Genomic DNA, 15008 nt, shown 5'->3' with positions numbered 1-15008 from the left:
TACCTCATATCAGAAGTAGTGCTTGCTTATTTCGTTGCATTTAACATTTTTTTCAAGAACTAAAATCGTTGCAAAAAGTCAAAAAAGCGCTGCAAATACCCCATAACAGAAGCAACGCTTGCTTCCTTTGTTGCATTTAATATTTTTTTAAAGACTAAAATCGCTAGAATAAATGAATTGCGACGAGTTTGGACCTATTTCTAGCGATTTTTAGCTGTTGCAAATACTCAATTACAAAATTTAAAAAACAAATTACCACTAAAACATACAGTTTCAGTAGTAATTTTTGTACAAAAATACTTTTGTACTCTATATATATAACTAGCACCTATATATGGAATTCGAATTTTAGTACTTCTACTAATATAATTAACAATATAGATATAACAATATGTCAACTGTGTTTCTCTTCTATCGTTATAAATTATATCTAGTTAGATATAACAAGATGCACTTGGGCATGAGGGATGGACAAAACAGCTCCTCACATGACTGTATCAGCCCTTGTTGGATATTTGATATTTCCATCTAGACACACCAATCTGGTAGTTATACATAAAATGCATCAATACACACCATAAAAGCAATTATAAAGGAGCAGTGCACTCACTGCGTTGACAATTGATCAATCATCTCCAATATCCAACAACCAGATTTACATGGAAGCTTATAAAAAAGGGCTAAGTACCATATACATGGGGGCTTACAAATAACAAAAGAACAAAATCAGTACTTAACAAAAAAATTTTCAGTCATGAGTATCTTCAATATTGTCGGCCATTATTTGAGAGCTTAATATTATAAATGTATATGATGCTAATGCATGCCTAGATATGCTTAGTGTCTAAGTAAGCCATCACCTGCTTATATATATACATATATGTACTCATAAGCTAAAGCTAAAAATGCATGTGTCACATTCTCTGTGTTTGCTAATAATTATTATGCATGACTGAATCTATATCTAACAATATATTATTAGCAAACACAGAGAATGTGATACATACATTTTTAGCTTTAGCTTATGAGTACATATATATATATATATATATATATATATATGTTTAGCCATTATTAATGAAAGATATTATATACTTCCTTCATGTATGAGACATCATATGTGCAGGCTATTTGATGCTTCATAACAAAAAATTGTATCACCTATTCTGGATCTGTACGTGCATGTCAAAACTAATCAGCCTTCTACTATTTGCTATAAAATAGTAGAAGTAAGAGATTTTTTGTAAAACCTTATGTATTGGACTAATATATTTAGTTTATAACGGAGCAATTCTTTATAGCAAATATTTTTATGAAGAGTCAAAACCACTTGTAACTACAGTAGACCCTTTTTCAATCACAAGCATAAAAAGAAGCGTAAAGGAAGTGATGAAATTAAAATTAAAAAGAAAAAGACCTCCATGGATTTCATTGTTACCAATGGTGCAGCACCTCCACATAAACAACTTTCACTCCAATCTAAGATAAATAAACTCATATGATTTTGCCTAAGTATTCGAATAACTCACCGAAAACTAACCATAAATATTTCACTCCAATCATTAATGTTAGTTTACCCTATCAAAAGCATAGTTACAGGGTAGTATTTATGTATATAAGGAAAACACAAGGAAGAAAGGGAAAAACTGGAAGTTTATCAAGCATTCCTGTGGTCAATAGAAACTTGTGGTTCTCATTTGCATTTTCACAAACACTTTAGTTGCATTATCTGTTTTCACAACCATATCCATCATTCCATTTCCAATCCCTTCCTTAGTACAATACGGTGACTCATAGTAAGGATCGTAACAAACTCCCACCAAATAAACAATTAAAAAAAATTAAACATACACTCTTAAAAAAAAACCACAAAAAATTCTTTGTTATGTTTAACAAAGACAGAATGGACAGACTATATAAACTAAAAAGAAAAAAATTATTAAAATTGCAGTTTAGAAGAGTTCATGGTATCAGTTGGCTAAACAAACTTTCCTAAGATATATTAGTGAATAAGAATATTGATCATGGGCTATGTTTTCTTTTTTTCTTTCCTTTTTTTGTTTCCCATATTCGATAGATTCATTCACCCTAGTTTTAGCATTACAGAAAACCCGTGTTGTATACATAGAGAGGTAATCTTTAATTTTGCGTCACCATGATATATCCAATTCCTTCCTCAAGTCAAAATATGGCATTTAATTATATAACTCATTGTAAACTCAACAAAGTCCTCCTAGATTAATTGGTCATATGCTAAATATTTCTTTTCAATTTTTTCAAGACATTCAGTCATTTCAAACAGAAGAAGCAGTTTTTCTTGTTTGCCGCACTCTGGATTTGAAACAAGTTTCTCAAGTTGGAAGTTGTGACTCTATTGGGCTATTACCAAATGGAAGCATTTCCAGTCACTTGTATGGTAACTCCCTGTCTAGTCTAAATACTATTGAACATTATAAAATCAATGAACAAATTGAAGAAGAATCTAGATCTTTTATTAGTCAGTCTAATGTAATTATTGTGATTTTTTTAATTTACATTATATGGTTACAGTTACACGATACATACACAAACACATAGGCAACTTATGGGGAAATTGGAAGAGAAAACCACCCTTGTTTCAACGACAATATTGGTTAATTACTTTAGCCAAACAACTTGAGTAAAATGTTAAAAATAAATACTAATTTCTACTTGACCTAAACGTTTTCATTAAGAAGAAGAAGAAAAAAAAAGAGTATCTTACCTATGTTAATTGGCTACAATTGAGTGGAGGAGAAGACAACAAGGAGGCCAATTGGCAAACCGTTTGCAATCAGAAAAGAAAAGGGTCTTACTTGATGTCGACTGGCAGCTTAGGAAATGTCTTCAAGCTTGATTTTTGAACTGGAAAAGGTTGCTACCGTCTACTTCTCACAGGAAATTGGTATTTATCGAACTAAGAGGAAATGTAGCATAATACCTTTTGCGGTGCCAAATCGATGGGGGCATTGCTATTAGTGGTGGTTTTCGGTGGAAGACGACAACTGTGTAGAAACATTTTTGAGTGAGTTTTGCTTAATGTGCAGGTACGTGGAGAGAAAATGGGGAAGAAGAAGTTGGGGAAGAAGTCTGCATTTGGAAGTGTACAGTGTAAAATCGAAGGGGGAAATTCTTATTTTCGGGCATTTTGACGCTCCATCATCTATCATTTAAACGCAATTACAATGATTGTAAACGTTGCAAGAAGTTTTTCACTTTTTGCAGCGCATTTTTCTGTCACATTAGGAGTTACAATTGCTGCAAAAGGATTTTCAAATACATATATGTTAGAAGCTGTAGCGAATTGGATGCTTGTTGTAATTAATCTCCTTTGGCAGTGAATTTATTTGCAACACTATAAAAATTGTTGCAAAAGACTGAATTACTTGTAGTGAACAAACGAGGCCAAAGTGCTGACAAAGTAAATACATCAAGCCACTTTTTATAATAAATATATAGTGTATGAATGACAAATAGAATAACTCAATTAGTTTAATAAGAATAAAATAAAATAAAAAATAATAAAAATAAAAAATAATATTAAAATATATAAAGTGTGTGGTGTAGGATGATGTGTAGAATTCCTCTTCTCTAAATACGTCAAGCCGCTTTCTCTCCATTTAATTGCCAATCAAGACTAAAATATTACTATAAGAGTAATATTACCCACCAACCCTTGAACTATTATATATTTCCTTATTGATCAATGATGTGATATTTAATGATTATAGACTGTTTGTTACCTTTTACATGTGAGCTAATAATTTAAGAGTAATATTATATACAGTTTTTATTTGGAGACTGTAATACAGGCATAGCTAATTTTATTTTTAAAATTTTTTAAAATTACTAAAATATTCCTTTTAAAATGATATTTTTTTTTTCTTTAATAAAGGGTCTGCATATTATAGTCTTCAAATGGGGACTGTAAATAAAATTTCTCATAATTTAATGTTACATTAATATAGATGTTGAGATTATGCTTACAAAAATGATGATAAATAGAATTTCTCATATTAATTAATATGTCTAGACCGAAATTAATGCATTATATATTAACGTAGGCAGTTTTAGCATTATAAATTTGTTGATGTGATGATCTTACATGAGCTGACACCTTGACGTTATAAGTCAATTGGCAAATTTGGACTAGCTTCAAGTACTTCTCCAAATAAATGTTAGGAAAAATCTAGTTATAAGTGATTTTATGTAATAATATGTATATGTATCCAAAGTGATTAGTTAGAAAGTCAGATTTTAATGAAAATAGTACTAATTAAAATTTTGAATATAAAGATAATAATATTAATACGTAGATCAATATGTAAATTTGTTTATACGTAACAAAGCTCTAAATGTTATCGTTTAAACTTAAAAACAATTTTAAAATCTAAAAATAGATGTCTGGATCAATCAATTTTGACTCGTTGATTTTACTTTATTTGCTCACAATAGCCCATTCAGTTTTTTTTTTTTTTTAACCCATAATTTGCATGTAATTGTATTTATCACGAGGAACATTAATCTTTTCCTTTTTTTCTTTATTTTTTTTTTTTTCACAGCAGTCAAATTAAAGAGAATTAGTGATATAGATGGAGACAAAATCACCACCCAATAAAAAAGTCTTTCGGATTGTGGAATTAATGTGATCAAAAGCAAGAATGAAAGTTTGCCATATTTGTCGAGTGGCAATCTTTTCGGTAGTGGTAGTACTGTTGAATTAACATTTTTTCAGAAAGAGAAATATTTCTGATCAATTTGCTCTTGGTCAGTTTGACCGCTAGTGTATTTTAATTTTAATTTTAATTTTTTTAAATATTTAAAAAAGTTACAACTAGTGAATTTGTATTTTAAAACAACAAATGTTTACAAAATATTATTTGAAAAAAGTGATATTGCATTAGCTGGTACGCCTAGCGGTAAAAGCTGGCCGGGCCGCACAATAGAAGCGTCCTTTCCAAAAATTACTGTATTTTTTCAATGCTATTATAAAATAGTACTAGCATAGCCTGCATGTGCAAGGCACGTGCCTAGCACCGTATGCCTAATTCTTTGTAGTTGTGTTATCTATAGAAAGTGGATTTAAGTATGGGTCTTAAAATTAGAGGAAATCCGAAATAGATAGTTGATTTAAGTCGACATCAAAGAAGAAAAAATAAGTAAAAAGAAACAAAATGGAGAGATAAACCAACAGCTAGCTGCCTCCACATAAGCATCCCATGCACATTTCATTCTTTTGAACGAGAAACCCAAAAAATCAAGAAAGTAAAAATGGTTCCTAAAATGAACGACCATCATAGATCACAAAAACAAAATTGAAGAAGAGATGGAAAGGAGGTAACAAATAAAAAAAAAAAAAAAATTAAAGAGCCAAAGAAAGATTGTACAACGTAACTATTTATATAATATGATTGTAATTAATTATAATATGCACCAAATGTGTGTGTGTGTAATATATATATATATATAACTTTTAATTAGGTAGCAAGTTTATTTCAAAGTACAAGCAGGAGGATTCTGTCTGCCCAAAATAGTAGGATTAACATTAGTACATTGAGATGTCGCAGGGCCATCGCTTCCCTGGTATGCGAGGTCTATGTCACTAATCTCCACATTCTCACATGGTATTGCTTTGCTACAAAGAAGCTTGACGGCCTCCTTAGTTTGAGAGGTGCCTCGTATGTTCTTGAAGCTAACCTTGCTGATCTTAATCTTCGAGGGAATCTAGAATCGAGAAACACAATAAAAATACATACAATATAAGTAATATTTCTTCAACTTTGAACATCAAGATAATAAATTGACACTAGTTTTATATTATATAATTACCTGTGCTTTGCATTGATTCCATGGGCAATACACTTGATCTATGATGATGGGATTGCTGACATTTTTCATGTAAATGTTCTCAAAATGCATATCAGAGGCAATGCCAGAAAGGGAAGCAGGCCATGTTTTGATTCTTACACCATTCATCGTATTTCTTAGTTTGCAATCAAGAACTTTGACCCCAACCACAGGTTCTTCATTCTCATACCTACCAAGACTTCCTATGCTGATCCCATGACCAGGTCCACAGGTTACTTTCTGGATAAGTATATCTTGGTTTCCATCACCAAGAGAGATACAATCATCGCCGGTTCCGATTTTGGAATCTATTATACGGATTCTAGTTGATCGTCCCATGTGGATTCCATCAGTGTTGGGGCTATCTCCAGGTGCTCTAATATTTAAGTGCAATAGGGTAACATTTTTGCATGCAAAAACATGCAAATGGAACTGTTTGCTGTCCAACGATGTTATGCCCCGAATAATTGAATTGGTGATGAAGTCAAACCTTATGTTCTGTTCATTTTTCAAACATTGTCAAGCTCCACAAAATTAGTGTAAATATTTCTTAGGGGTAAGTTTTATGAGAATGGCATATATTGTATATAAGGCAAAGATTAGTTAAAGATAGAAGTCATGAACTTACAATTGGGAGGGCACCGCCGTATTTACCCCAAACAGATTTTCCTTGGCCATCAAAAGTTCCATTGCCTGATAAAGTTAATTGGTCGACACGTAAAAAACTAACCCAACTGCCCCACTTGAAGAAACTAAGGTCTCCTGGGGCCTGTAAAGTGCCTCTAACTTTAAGCTCAATTGGGCTTTTGCATGGACCGTTTAACTGTACTGGGCCCAACCTGTATGTCCCAGCTGGTACCACAACTTTACTTCCGCCCTGCGTTGCACATGCATCCTTCCAAGCATTTGTCAAGGGCTACATGCAGAATGTATCATGAAAGTTAGTTCAATTAGAGCATGAAGAAATTACGAGAAAACATGTATTTTTTAGATCTAAAGTAACAAGTAGATTGGGATTCATGCTTACATACCAAGGTGATATCTTCATTAACCTTTCCTCCGTACTTTTTCACAACATTAAAGACAGTCGGTTGGGCATTGGCCGCCGATGTTGTGAAAATTAAAAGAACCAATAGGGTTGCAATATTCAATTTCAAACCCATATATATTGGCTATGATCTGCTTGTACTTTATACAAAATATTTGTTTCGTCTGATGTTGTATGGGAGATCCGTGCTGAGTTCTTCGATTCGTACGATATTTTGGTTTTGTTTGGTTTGATAAATATATAGTGGAGTGCACTGAGCTCAACACCATTAAAATTTGAAACCAATTACTTGATGATGGCCGTTATGCAATCTCACCAAATTAGAATGCACGGTTTCACCTAATTCTGTTCCATCGTTAACCTCCTAAGTTATCCTCCTAGTGCACGGTTTCACCTAGGTAGTGCCGCCGTCTGATGTTGCTAGAGATATATATGTCGAATAAATTGTGTCTTTTAATGTGGTGAAAAGAAATAGAAAACCACATTAACTGTGTCTTTTATTTAGAGATAAAATGTAGGGCTGAGATTTTTTTATACCAAGACAAGGCCGAGTTAGCTAGCTAGCTAGTACCGTATTGGGGAAATATTGGCATGCGTAAAATACGTCACAACCAATGAATTTTGGAAACTGTTCAAAATGAATGCCACGTCGTTAGCAACAAATTATATAAATTATAATAATATTGAATAAAAAATAAAATTATAAATAACATTAATGAATCTGAAAAATAACTTGTATTGAAAACATGTACGAGGGATAGTTGTCAATTTCTTTTGTCTTTCCTTTTAATGTAGTTGGAGAAATTTGCTTGTTTTCTTGGTCTTCGAGGACAGACACCATGCATGCAGGGGAAAGATTGAAATGCAGAACGAAGTGTATGAAGTTGAGTCAAAAGATTCATGCATGCGGGTGATCTACGTATGATGATCAACACGTACAAGCAATAGTATTGTAATTTTCACTAGCCCGAGTTCATGAAATTATGGTAAAACGAGATCTCGGACTGCCTTGTTAACACCCATGAAACGTCTAACATAAGAAGAGGGAAGGAAAAAGAAATAAAAAACCTGACATTATTCAAAAAGTGGGATCCAATTTCACTAAATATATATATATATATATATATATATATTATTTGTGACAAAAATATTTATTAAGTTAATGATTAATATTTTGTATATATAATGCATATTTTGCGGGGCAGAGTAACATATAAAGATTAAGAAAAGTACTTCAAGATGAGAGTACTTAAATAGTGAGATTGAATGATTAAAAACTAGCATGGTTTTTTCAAAAGTTGAGTCTTAATTTGGATTACACACCTTGATGCCCCGAATCAAAGGTCGTTGCTTTGCATTTTGAAGAAGAGCAAATAAGCCCTCATCACACAAAACAAATGAGTTTTGCTATATACAAACATAGTCGTGTACTAATCTGTGTACCAATACTGATTCATTCATATTTAAAATTTAAATTAACACTGTTTTCAATAAAATCTACTTTTTAATCAATCACATCACATTGATGTACATATTAATGCATAATTATGATTACAACTATATTTTTCTCAAAACAAATAGATAAGATGATAAAAAATCACCTTGTCGAAGACCTCTTAAAGCAGTAAACGAAGGTGTAAGGCACCCCGGCCCATCTTTGGTCAAAGCCCAATTTCAATATAACTGTTTTAATGAAACTTCATTAATTCTACCTTATCATGGATTTTGCTCATATTAAAGTTCACCGACATTCATTATTTATTAATTTATTATTACTTTTCATCTCATTTTCTCTACTTTTTATTACAATTCACAACTATTTAATATTTTATTATTACGTTTTTACTATTATTATTCACAGATCACCTGAGATCACTTTACTACCCAAACGTACCCTTAAGTCCCCCACATTATGCCAATATCTTTGGTGGAAAATAGGAGGCATACCATCAGGCCTTGGTGCTTTCATAGGTTGCATTAGAAACAAATCAAGCTGAACTTGCTCCATAGAATATTGCCTTAAAAGATCAGCATTGATAGATGCTGTAACCTTTGGTTGCAAAATATTAATCACCCAAATCCATACAACTCGGGTTTGAAGTGGTAAATGACTCTGAAAAAATATGCCAAAACAATAGGCTCCATTTCCAAACCCTCTATCCTAACACCCAAATCATCCCTCAAGTGAGAAATAAAATTCCTAGTCCTTCATTGTGTTAATTCTTATGAAAGAACTTTGAGTTTTGATCCCATGAATGCAACCATAAAGCCTAGACCTCTCCTGCCACATGAATTCTTCTCATTCCATTAGTAAATTAAAGAAGTTAAAGAGGGGCCTAGCATTAGTTTACTCAATTCTCTTCTTTTTCATACAATTGAGTCCTAATATTTCCAAATTGATCTACTTTCTACACTCCAAAGCACAACTACAATGAGCATTAATACTATGCAAATTCTAAACACTAGGAGAATTCCCCACTAAATTCCATGAATTAGAAATAACCCCCTTACACCCTGACCCACATGGCTTCAAATCGAAAATGCTTCTTTTGTTTCCATTGATGGCTAATAGATTCAAGTGTATTAAGAATTAGGGGATGTTGCTTCAGGAATGAGATGAGAATTTTATAAATAGTTAGTAAGATGGTTTGTAAATATTAGTAAGATAGTTTGAGTTATAAGTATTTATTAGATTTTGAGAAAGAAGAAAGAAAAAGTTGAATATAATTTTTGCTGTAAATTAAATATAAGTATTTTGTTATAATATAAAAAGCAAAAATTTTATAACAATATTATAAAATTAAAATATTGTTATAATATAATTTTTACATTTTCTTTTAAAGAGGATAGTACCCTAATTTTATTGAGAGCATTCACTTATGCGGAGGAATACTATAGTTACGACCAAATATCTGGAGGTTACATATAATCCAAACCAGGTATTAAAAATAGTAATAATAAAAGGCTATACACTACACAAAGTCATGGGGGTCATATACATTATTTTAATTTGTTTTGAAATTTGAAAAAGTTGAATTGTTTTTTATTTTTTATTTGAAATTTTAGGAAAGTTGTAATTATTAATTTGAAAGTATTTGTGTTTGGATGATGTTTGAAAAGAAAATGAAATGAGATCAAATAGAATGAAATGAAATGCAATTATGATTAGAGTACGAGATGCATATATTACTGACTAGGGGTGCTACCCGCATCATGCGGGGCGGGGGCACCCCTTCCCCGCACCCGGCCCCCGCATATGCGGGGGATGAAAATTTCATCCTATACCCTGCCCCCGTAAGGCGGGGGCGGGCCCCCCCCTCCAATGCCGGGGGGGCGGGGCGAACACCCTATCCGCCCCGCCCCCCGCCCACTTCAAGAATCTTATATTTCAATGGGTTTAAAAAAAATTTTTGTGTCTAAAAATAATATTATTATATAATTAAATCATAAATTAAAATTTATATATATAATAATAATTTAAAAACTAATAACATAAAAAGCGGAGCGGGGGAAAAGCGGGGCGGGGTTGAGCCCTGCCGGCCCCCGCGCCCCCGCTTAGTATATTTCATGCGGGGTGGGAGACCTCGCCCCGGCATGTGCGGTGCGGGGTACCCTGTCCGCCCATGTGGAGGCGGGGCGGACGGGGGCGGGGTAGCCGGGGGGGGGGGGGGGAGGGAGGGGCTCACTGCCCACCCCTATTACTGACCTTGTTATCCTGGTACAGTGCCAACCATTTTGAATTTGTTACAAATCTGTCAAGCCTCTCCTGGATGTTATTAGCCCCTATACGCATATTACTCCATGTGAAAAAGATCCATTCAAAGCTAACCCTTTAAAATGATAATAATCCAACACATTTTGGAAGCCTTGCATCTGCCATTCTGGATGTGCACTACCTCCCCTAATTCAAAATGAGCTCATTAAAATCTCCAAAGTATAACCAAAGACCAGTGACCAAGCCATCAAGATATTTCAACAACATCCAAATTTTTCTCCTACGTCATAGTTCAGGATGACCATAGACTGTAGTGATTCTCCATTTACAACCTTTATTAACATCAATGACTCAAGCATCAAAGTGATGTTTCGAATATGATAAAAGCTCTAAGTCAATGTCATTGCGCCAAAACAATACAACACCTCTGCTGTGACCCTCCCAATTCACAGCAATACAACTAGAGAAATCAAAAGAAAATTTCAACTTTTCCAAATGACAAGCTATAGATTCGGTTTCCATAACAAAAAACAAAGCAAAATCTTTCCTTCAGACTTAATCATGAACGAAACAAATTTCCATTGAATTCCCAAGCCCACAAGAGTTCCAGCTCAAAATTTTAATGGTTGCAAGTCCTTATTTTGGAACCACATATCACAATCTCGATGAGCATGACCCAATCTACCACAACAGTAACAGAAATTTGAGAGTTTTCTATATTACAACCCGTGACAAATGGTTTTTGACTCCCCTAGATATATTTGTTTAAAACATGGTAATTGATTACTTATATTCAATCGGACTCACACCCTAGAAAATTACCCACAGCTAGGAGATTCTTCCAATAAGTCAACATCTTCAACCTCATCAATAGATTCCTCAATCATACGAACAACTCTACCAATCATTCCTTTCAGAGGAAGATCATACAATGGAATCTACAAAGTAGCGGAAGTCATGAGGATCTTAGAGGACTAAAAGTTTCCTTTCCACTCTTGCAACGGAATAAGAAATCTATCAAAGAACAAAGGACCATTGCGAAAAAATCACATTTTTTTAATCAAGTTTGTCAGCAAATTGTGCTAAAAAGAAATTATCCCCCAACTCAAAGAATTTAACTCCTTTTACCGGATTCCACACATTTTACATTGTAAAGGCAAAAATTGGGTAGGATTAAATGACTAAATGATAAGGTTTATCTTATCATTATTTGATTAAATTTGGATGAATGATAAGGTTTATCTTATCATTATTTGATTAAATTTAAATGAATGTAAAATAAGTATTGATTTGTATCTAAACAATATTGAGTCTATCTAAAAGTCTTAGGTATTGTTTAGATAAGTCTTTGAGGTTAAAATCGAGTTCTGGAAGATTGGTATTTATCCAGAAGAAAGCTGAACAGAGTTCAGTCAATAACAGAAGATGTTATCGCGAAATGTTAACAGTCCGTCGGAACACATTTTCGCGTCTGTTGCTAATCGTCAGTAGAGTCCTACTGTAACTAGAACTTTTTCCAGACTTTCTATTTAAAGGGATTCAGTTTTGTATCTTTTCAAAGACTTTGAGCCATGAATTTTAGAGAGGATATTCTGAACATTTATGAGAGAAAATTCACTTGAGAATTTTCATGGGGTTTTTCATATCTTCTTGAGTGTGATCATGCTTTGAGTGTGAAGGAATATCGATTGGATTTCAGCCTCTAGAGTTCTAGAAGGGAAGTCAACATTTGAAGATCGCCAGAGGTTCTGGCTGCTACTGCGGTAGAAGACCAACGGGTTGTTTGTCTAGGGAAGTAAGAGAGTCGAATTGTAAAAGTTTTGTAATTGATTATTGCTTGTAATTGTTCTTCAAATAATAAGATTGACTTTTCTGGATTTGGCTGCCTCGTAGAGTTTTACCTTTAAAGAGTTCTTTAAAGGGTTTTCCTTCGTAACTAATCGTTGTGTCTTGCAAGTTTGATTATTTATTTTAAAGTATTTGATTCGTTTCATAATCTTGATAATTGAGATCTAACTTATTTGTTCAAGAAAATTGGTAGACAATTTCGTGGTTTTATAGGGGTACGTTGGAAATTTCAATTGGTATCAAACCGTGGTTCACTCATTCGAGTGTGATCTGTGCCATTGTAGATTATGTCGACGTCATTATACGTTCCACCATACTTTGATGGGAAAAACTATGCTTATTGAAAAGTTCGTATGAGGGCTTTTCTCAAGCTTTTAGATGAACGTGTATGGTATTCGGTTGAACGAGGATGGACTAAACCCGAGACATCTATAGATGCTTGGACGAAAGATGAAATCAATAATTGCAATTTGAATAGCAAAGAACTTAACAATATTTTCATGGCGGTATCCTCTGAAAAATTTAAAAGAATCTCCATGTGTGAGATTGCTAAAGAAGTTTGGGATATTTTGGAGGTTACACATGAAGGCACATGAATAGTAAAAAATTCAAAATTGCAAATGCTAACCTCAAAATTTGAAGAGATTAAAATGTTGGAAGATGAAAATTTTAATTATTTTTAAGCTAAACTGAATGATATTGTGAATTTCAGGTTTAATCTCGGCAAGAAGGTGGAGGATTCAAGAATCGTGAGGAAAATTCTAAGGTCTTTACCTGAAAGATTTTGACCCAAAGTTACCGCTATTGAAGAAAGTAAAGATCTTGATGCAATAAGGGTAGAAGAACTGGTAGGTTCTTTACAAACGTATGATCTTCGCTTCCTCAAGCAAGAAAATGTAAGTCTATTGCCTTAAAAACTATAGAAAAAAATCAAGATGATTTTTCTGATGAAGAAAATCTTAATAATGAGGATATAGATCTCATAGTAAGAACGTTCAGAAAATTCATGTTTAATAAAAAGTATAGTGGAAAGAAAAAAAGAGGTAAAGAATTTTTTGCAAGGAAAAATTATTTTGAAAAATGGAATAAAGAAAAATCTGATAAAATAAAGTGTCATGAATGTTCTGGTTATGATCATATAAGAATTGAATGTCCAAATTTTAAGAAAAGTAAGGGAAAAGTATTGAATGTCACACTTAGTGATAGTTCAGAATCTGAAACTTTAAGTTCATAATCTGATTATGACAATACTTTTGTGGCTTTTTCTACTGTTGTTAATGATTTTTCTGATATTGTGCTAACAAAATCTGAAAGTGATGATGACAATAGTGATTTGGAGGTTGCTCTAATTGTGGATGATCATGAGTTGAGTTTACAAGAAGTTTACAATAATGTGTGTGAAGAAGTGATCAAATTAAAGAAACTCAACAAGAAGCTGTACAAGAAATTCACTAATATAGAGAGTGAGAAAAATAACTTTTCTAAGACATTCAAAATTTCTGATATTGAAATAGCAAGATTAAGAGATCAAAAAATTGCATTAGAAAAGGAATTAGAAAAGGTTCAAGAAAAAACAACAACACAGAAACTAGAAGAGATGTTGAGTTTTCAAAAATTTAGTTGTGATCGTACGGGTTTGGGGTATATGACTTCCCAAGGTATGGAACTTAAAAACTCATCATCCGTTGGCACCTTATCAAAAGATATCATTTTTTTTAAAGGAAGTCAAGATGAGGAAAGTCCAAAGAAGACTGTGTCTACAACTCATGTTTCAAGAGCCTCACATGATAGATCAATGACAAAGAAACCCAACCAAGGTAAGTTCAAAAGTAAGTTTATTCTTATTTGTCATTATTGTAGTGTTGTTGGTCATATAAGACCAAATTACTTTAACTTGAATAAAGTGAATAAAAATAGATGTGAAAAAAAATCCAAAAAGGAAAGGAAGTAGTATAGAGAATCAAGTTTGTGATATGAGTCAACAAATCAATTTTTTAAGTCTCAAAATTGGTGAAATAGCAGATTTTTACTTTCAAAATAAAGAAAAGATCATATAAAATGATGTTGATAAAAAGAATAGTCCAAAATTTAAAGCAAAGTGGGTGGTCAAAGAAGATGTCATGTCACATTAATGGATAGGACTACTTGCATGTTCTTGCATCCTTTATATTATTGCATTAGCCTAGGACATGCATTTTATTTTTCTGTTTTGTTTTATGTTTCTGTTTTTCAGTTTTTATAATATAAAAAAAAAAAAAATCTGATTTGGTTCAAATTTTTCTTTAAGGAAAGTTGATGCTTGATATGTTAAAGTTTGAGCATTTGTGTTCTCACATAATAAATTCCTGAACCTATGTATCTTTCTATTTTGTGCGATTCACTTTGTACATACTAACCCTATAAATTATCTTGGCAAAGTTCATTTTCAATGCACAGTGAAAAACTTATATGTATGTCTTTTATAATTAAAGTTCACATTATTTAATGAGATGCTCATCAAAGAGAGAGTTCATACCTTGAATTGACTAATAC

The 15008-nt window shown here is 32.8% G+C and overlaps 1 protein-coding gene across 1 annotated transcript; it reads right to left on the bottom strand.

Moving 5' to 3' along the window:
* Positions 1-5508: 5508 nt before the first annotated feature.
* LOC122278394 (polygalacturonase-like) lies at positions 5509-7028 on the bottom strand. The gene is made up of 4 exons (XM_043088588.1): positions 6897-7028; positions 6494-6781; positions 5848-6363; positions 5509-5742 (listed from the first exon to the last, which is right to left on the bottom strand). The coding sequence occupies exons 1-4, from the start codon at positions 7026-7028 to the stop codon at positions 5509-5511; spliced, it is 1170 nt and encodes a 389-aa protein (XP_042944522.1).
* Positions 7029-15008: the final 7980 nt, after the last annotated feature.

This window comes from Carya illinoinensis, chromosome 10 (genome assembly GCF_018687715.1).
Source record: "Carya illinoinensis cultivar Pawnee chromosome 10, C.illinoinensisPawnee_v1, whole genome shotgun sequence".
NCBI lineage: Eukaryota > Viridiplantae > Streptophyta > Magnoliopsida > Fagales > Juglandaceae > Carya > Carya illinoinensis.
Note: the sequence above shows the minus strand (reverse complement) of the source record. Positions and strands in the feature narration are given on the sequence as shown.

Excerpts from the sequence above, each read along its gene's own strand:
- LOC122278394 (XM_043088588.1), bottom strand. The coding sequence starts at position 7,028 with ATGGGTTTGAAATTGAATATTGCAACCCTATTGGTTCTTTTAATTTTC. Across the intron at positions 6,364-6,493 it reads ACGGCGGTGCCCTCCCAATT|AACATAAGGTTTGACTTCAT; the intron begins GTAAGTTCATGA and ends AAAAATGAACAG. Across the intron at positions 5,743-5,847 it reads GGAATCAATGCAAAGCACAG|ATTCCCTCGAAGATTAAGAT; the intron begins GTAATTATATAA and ends TCTCGATTCTAG.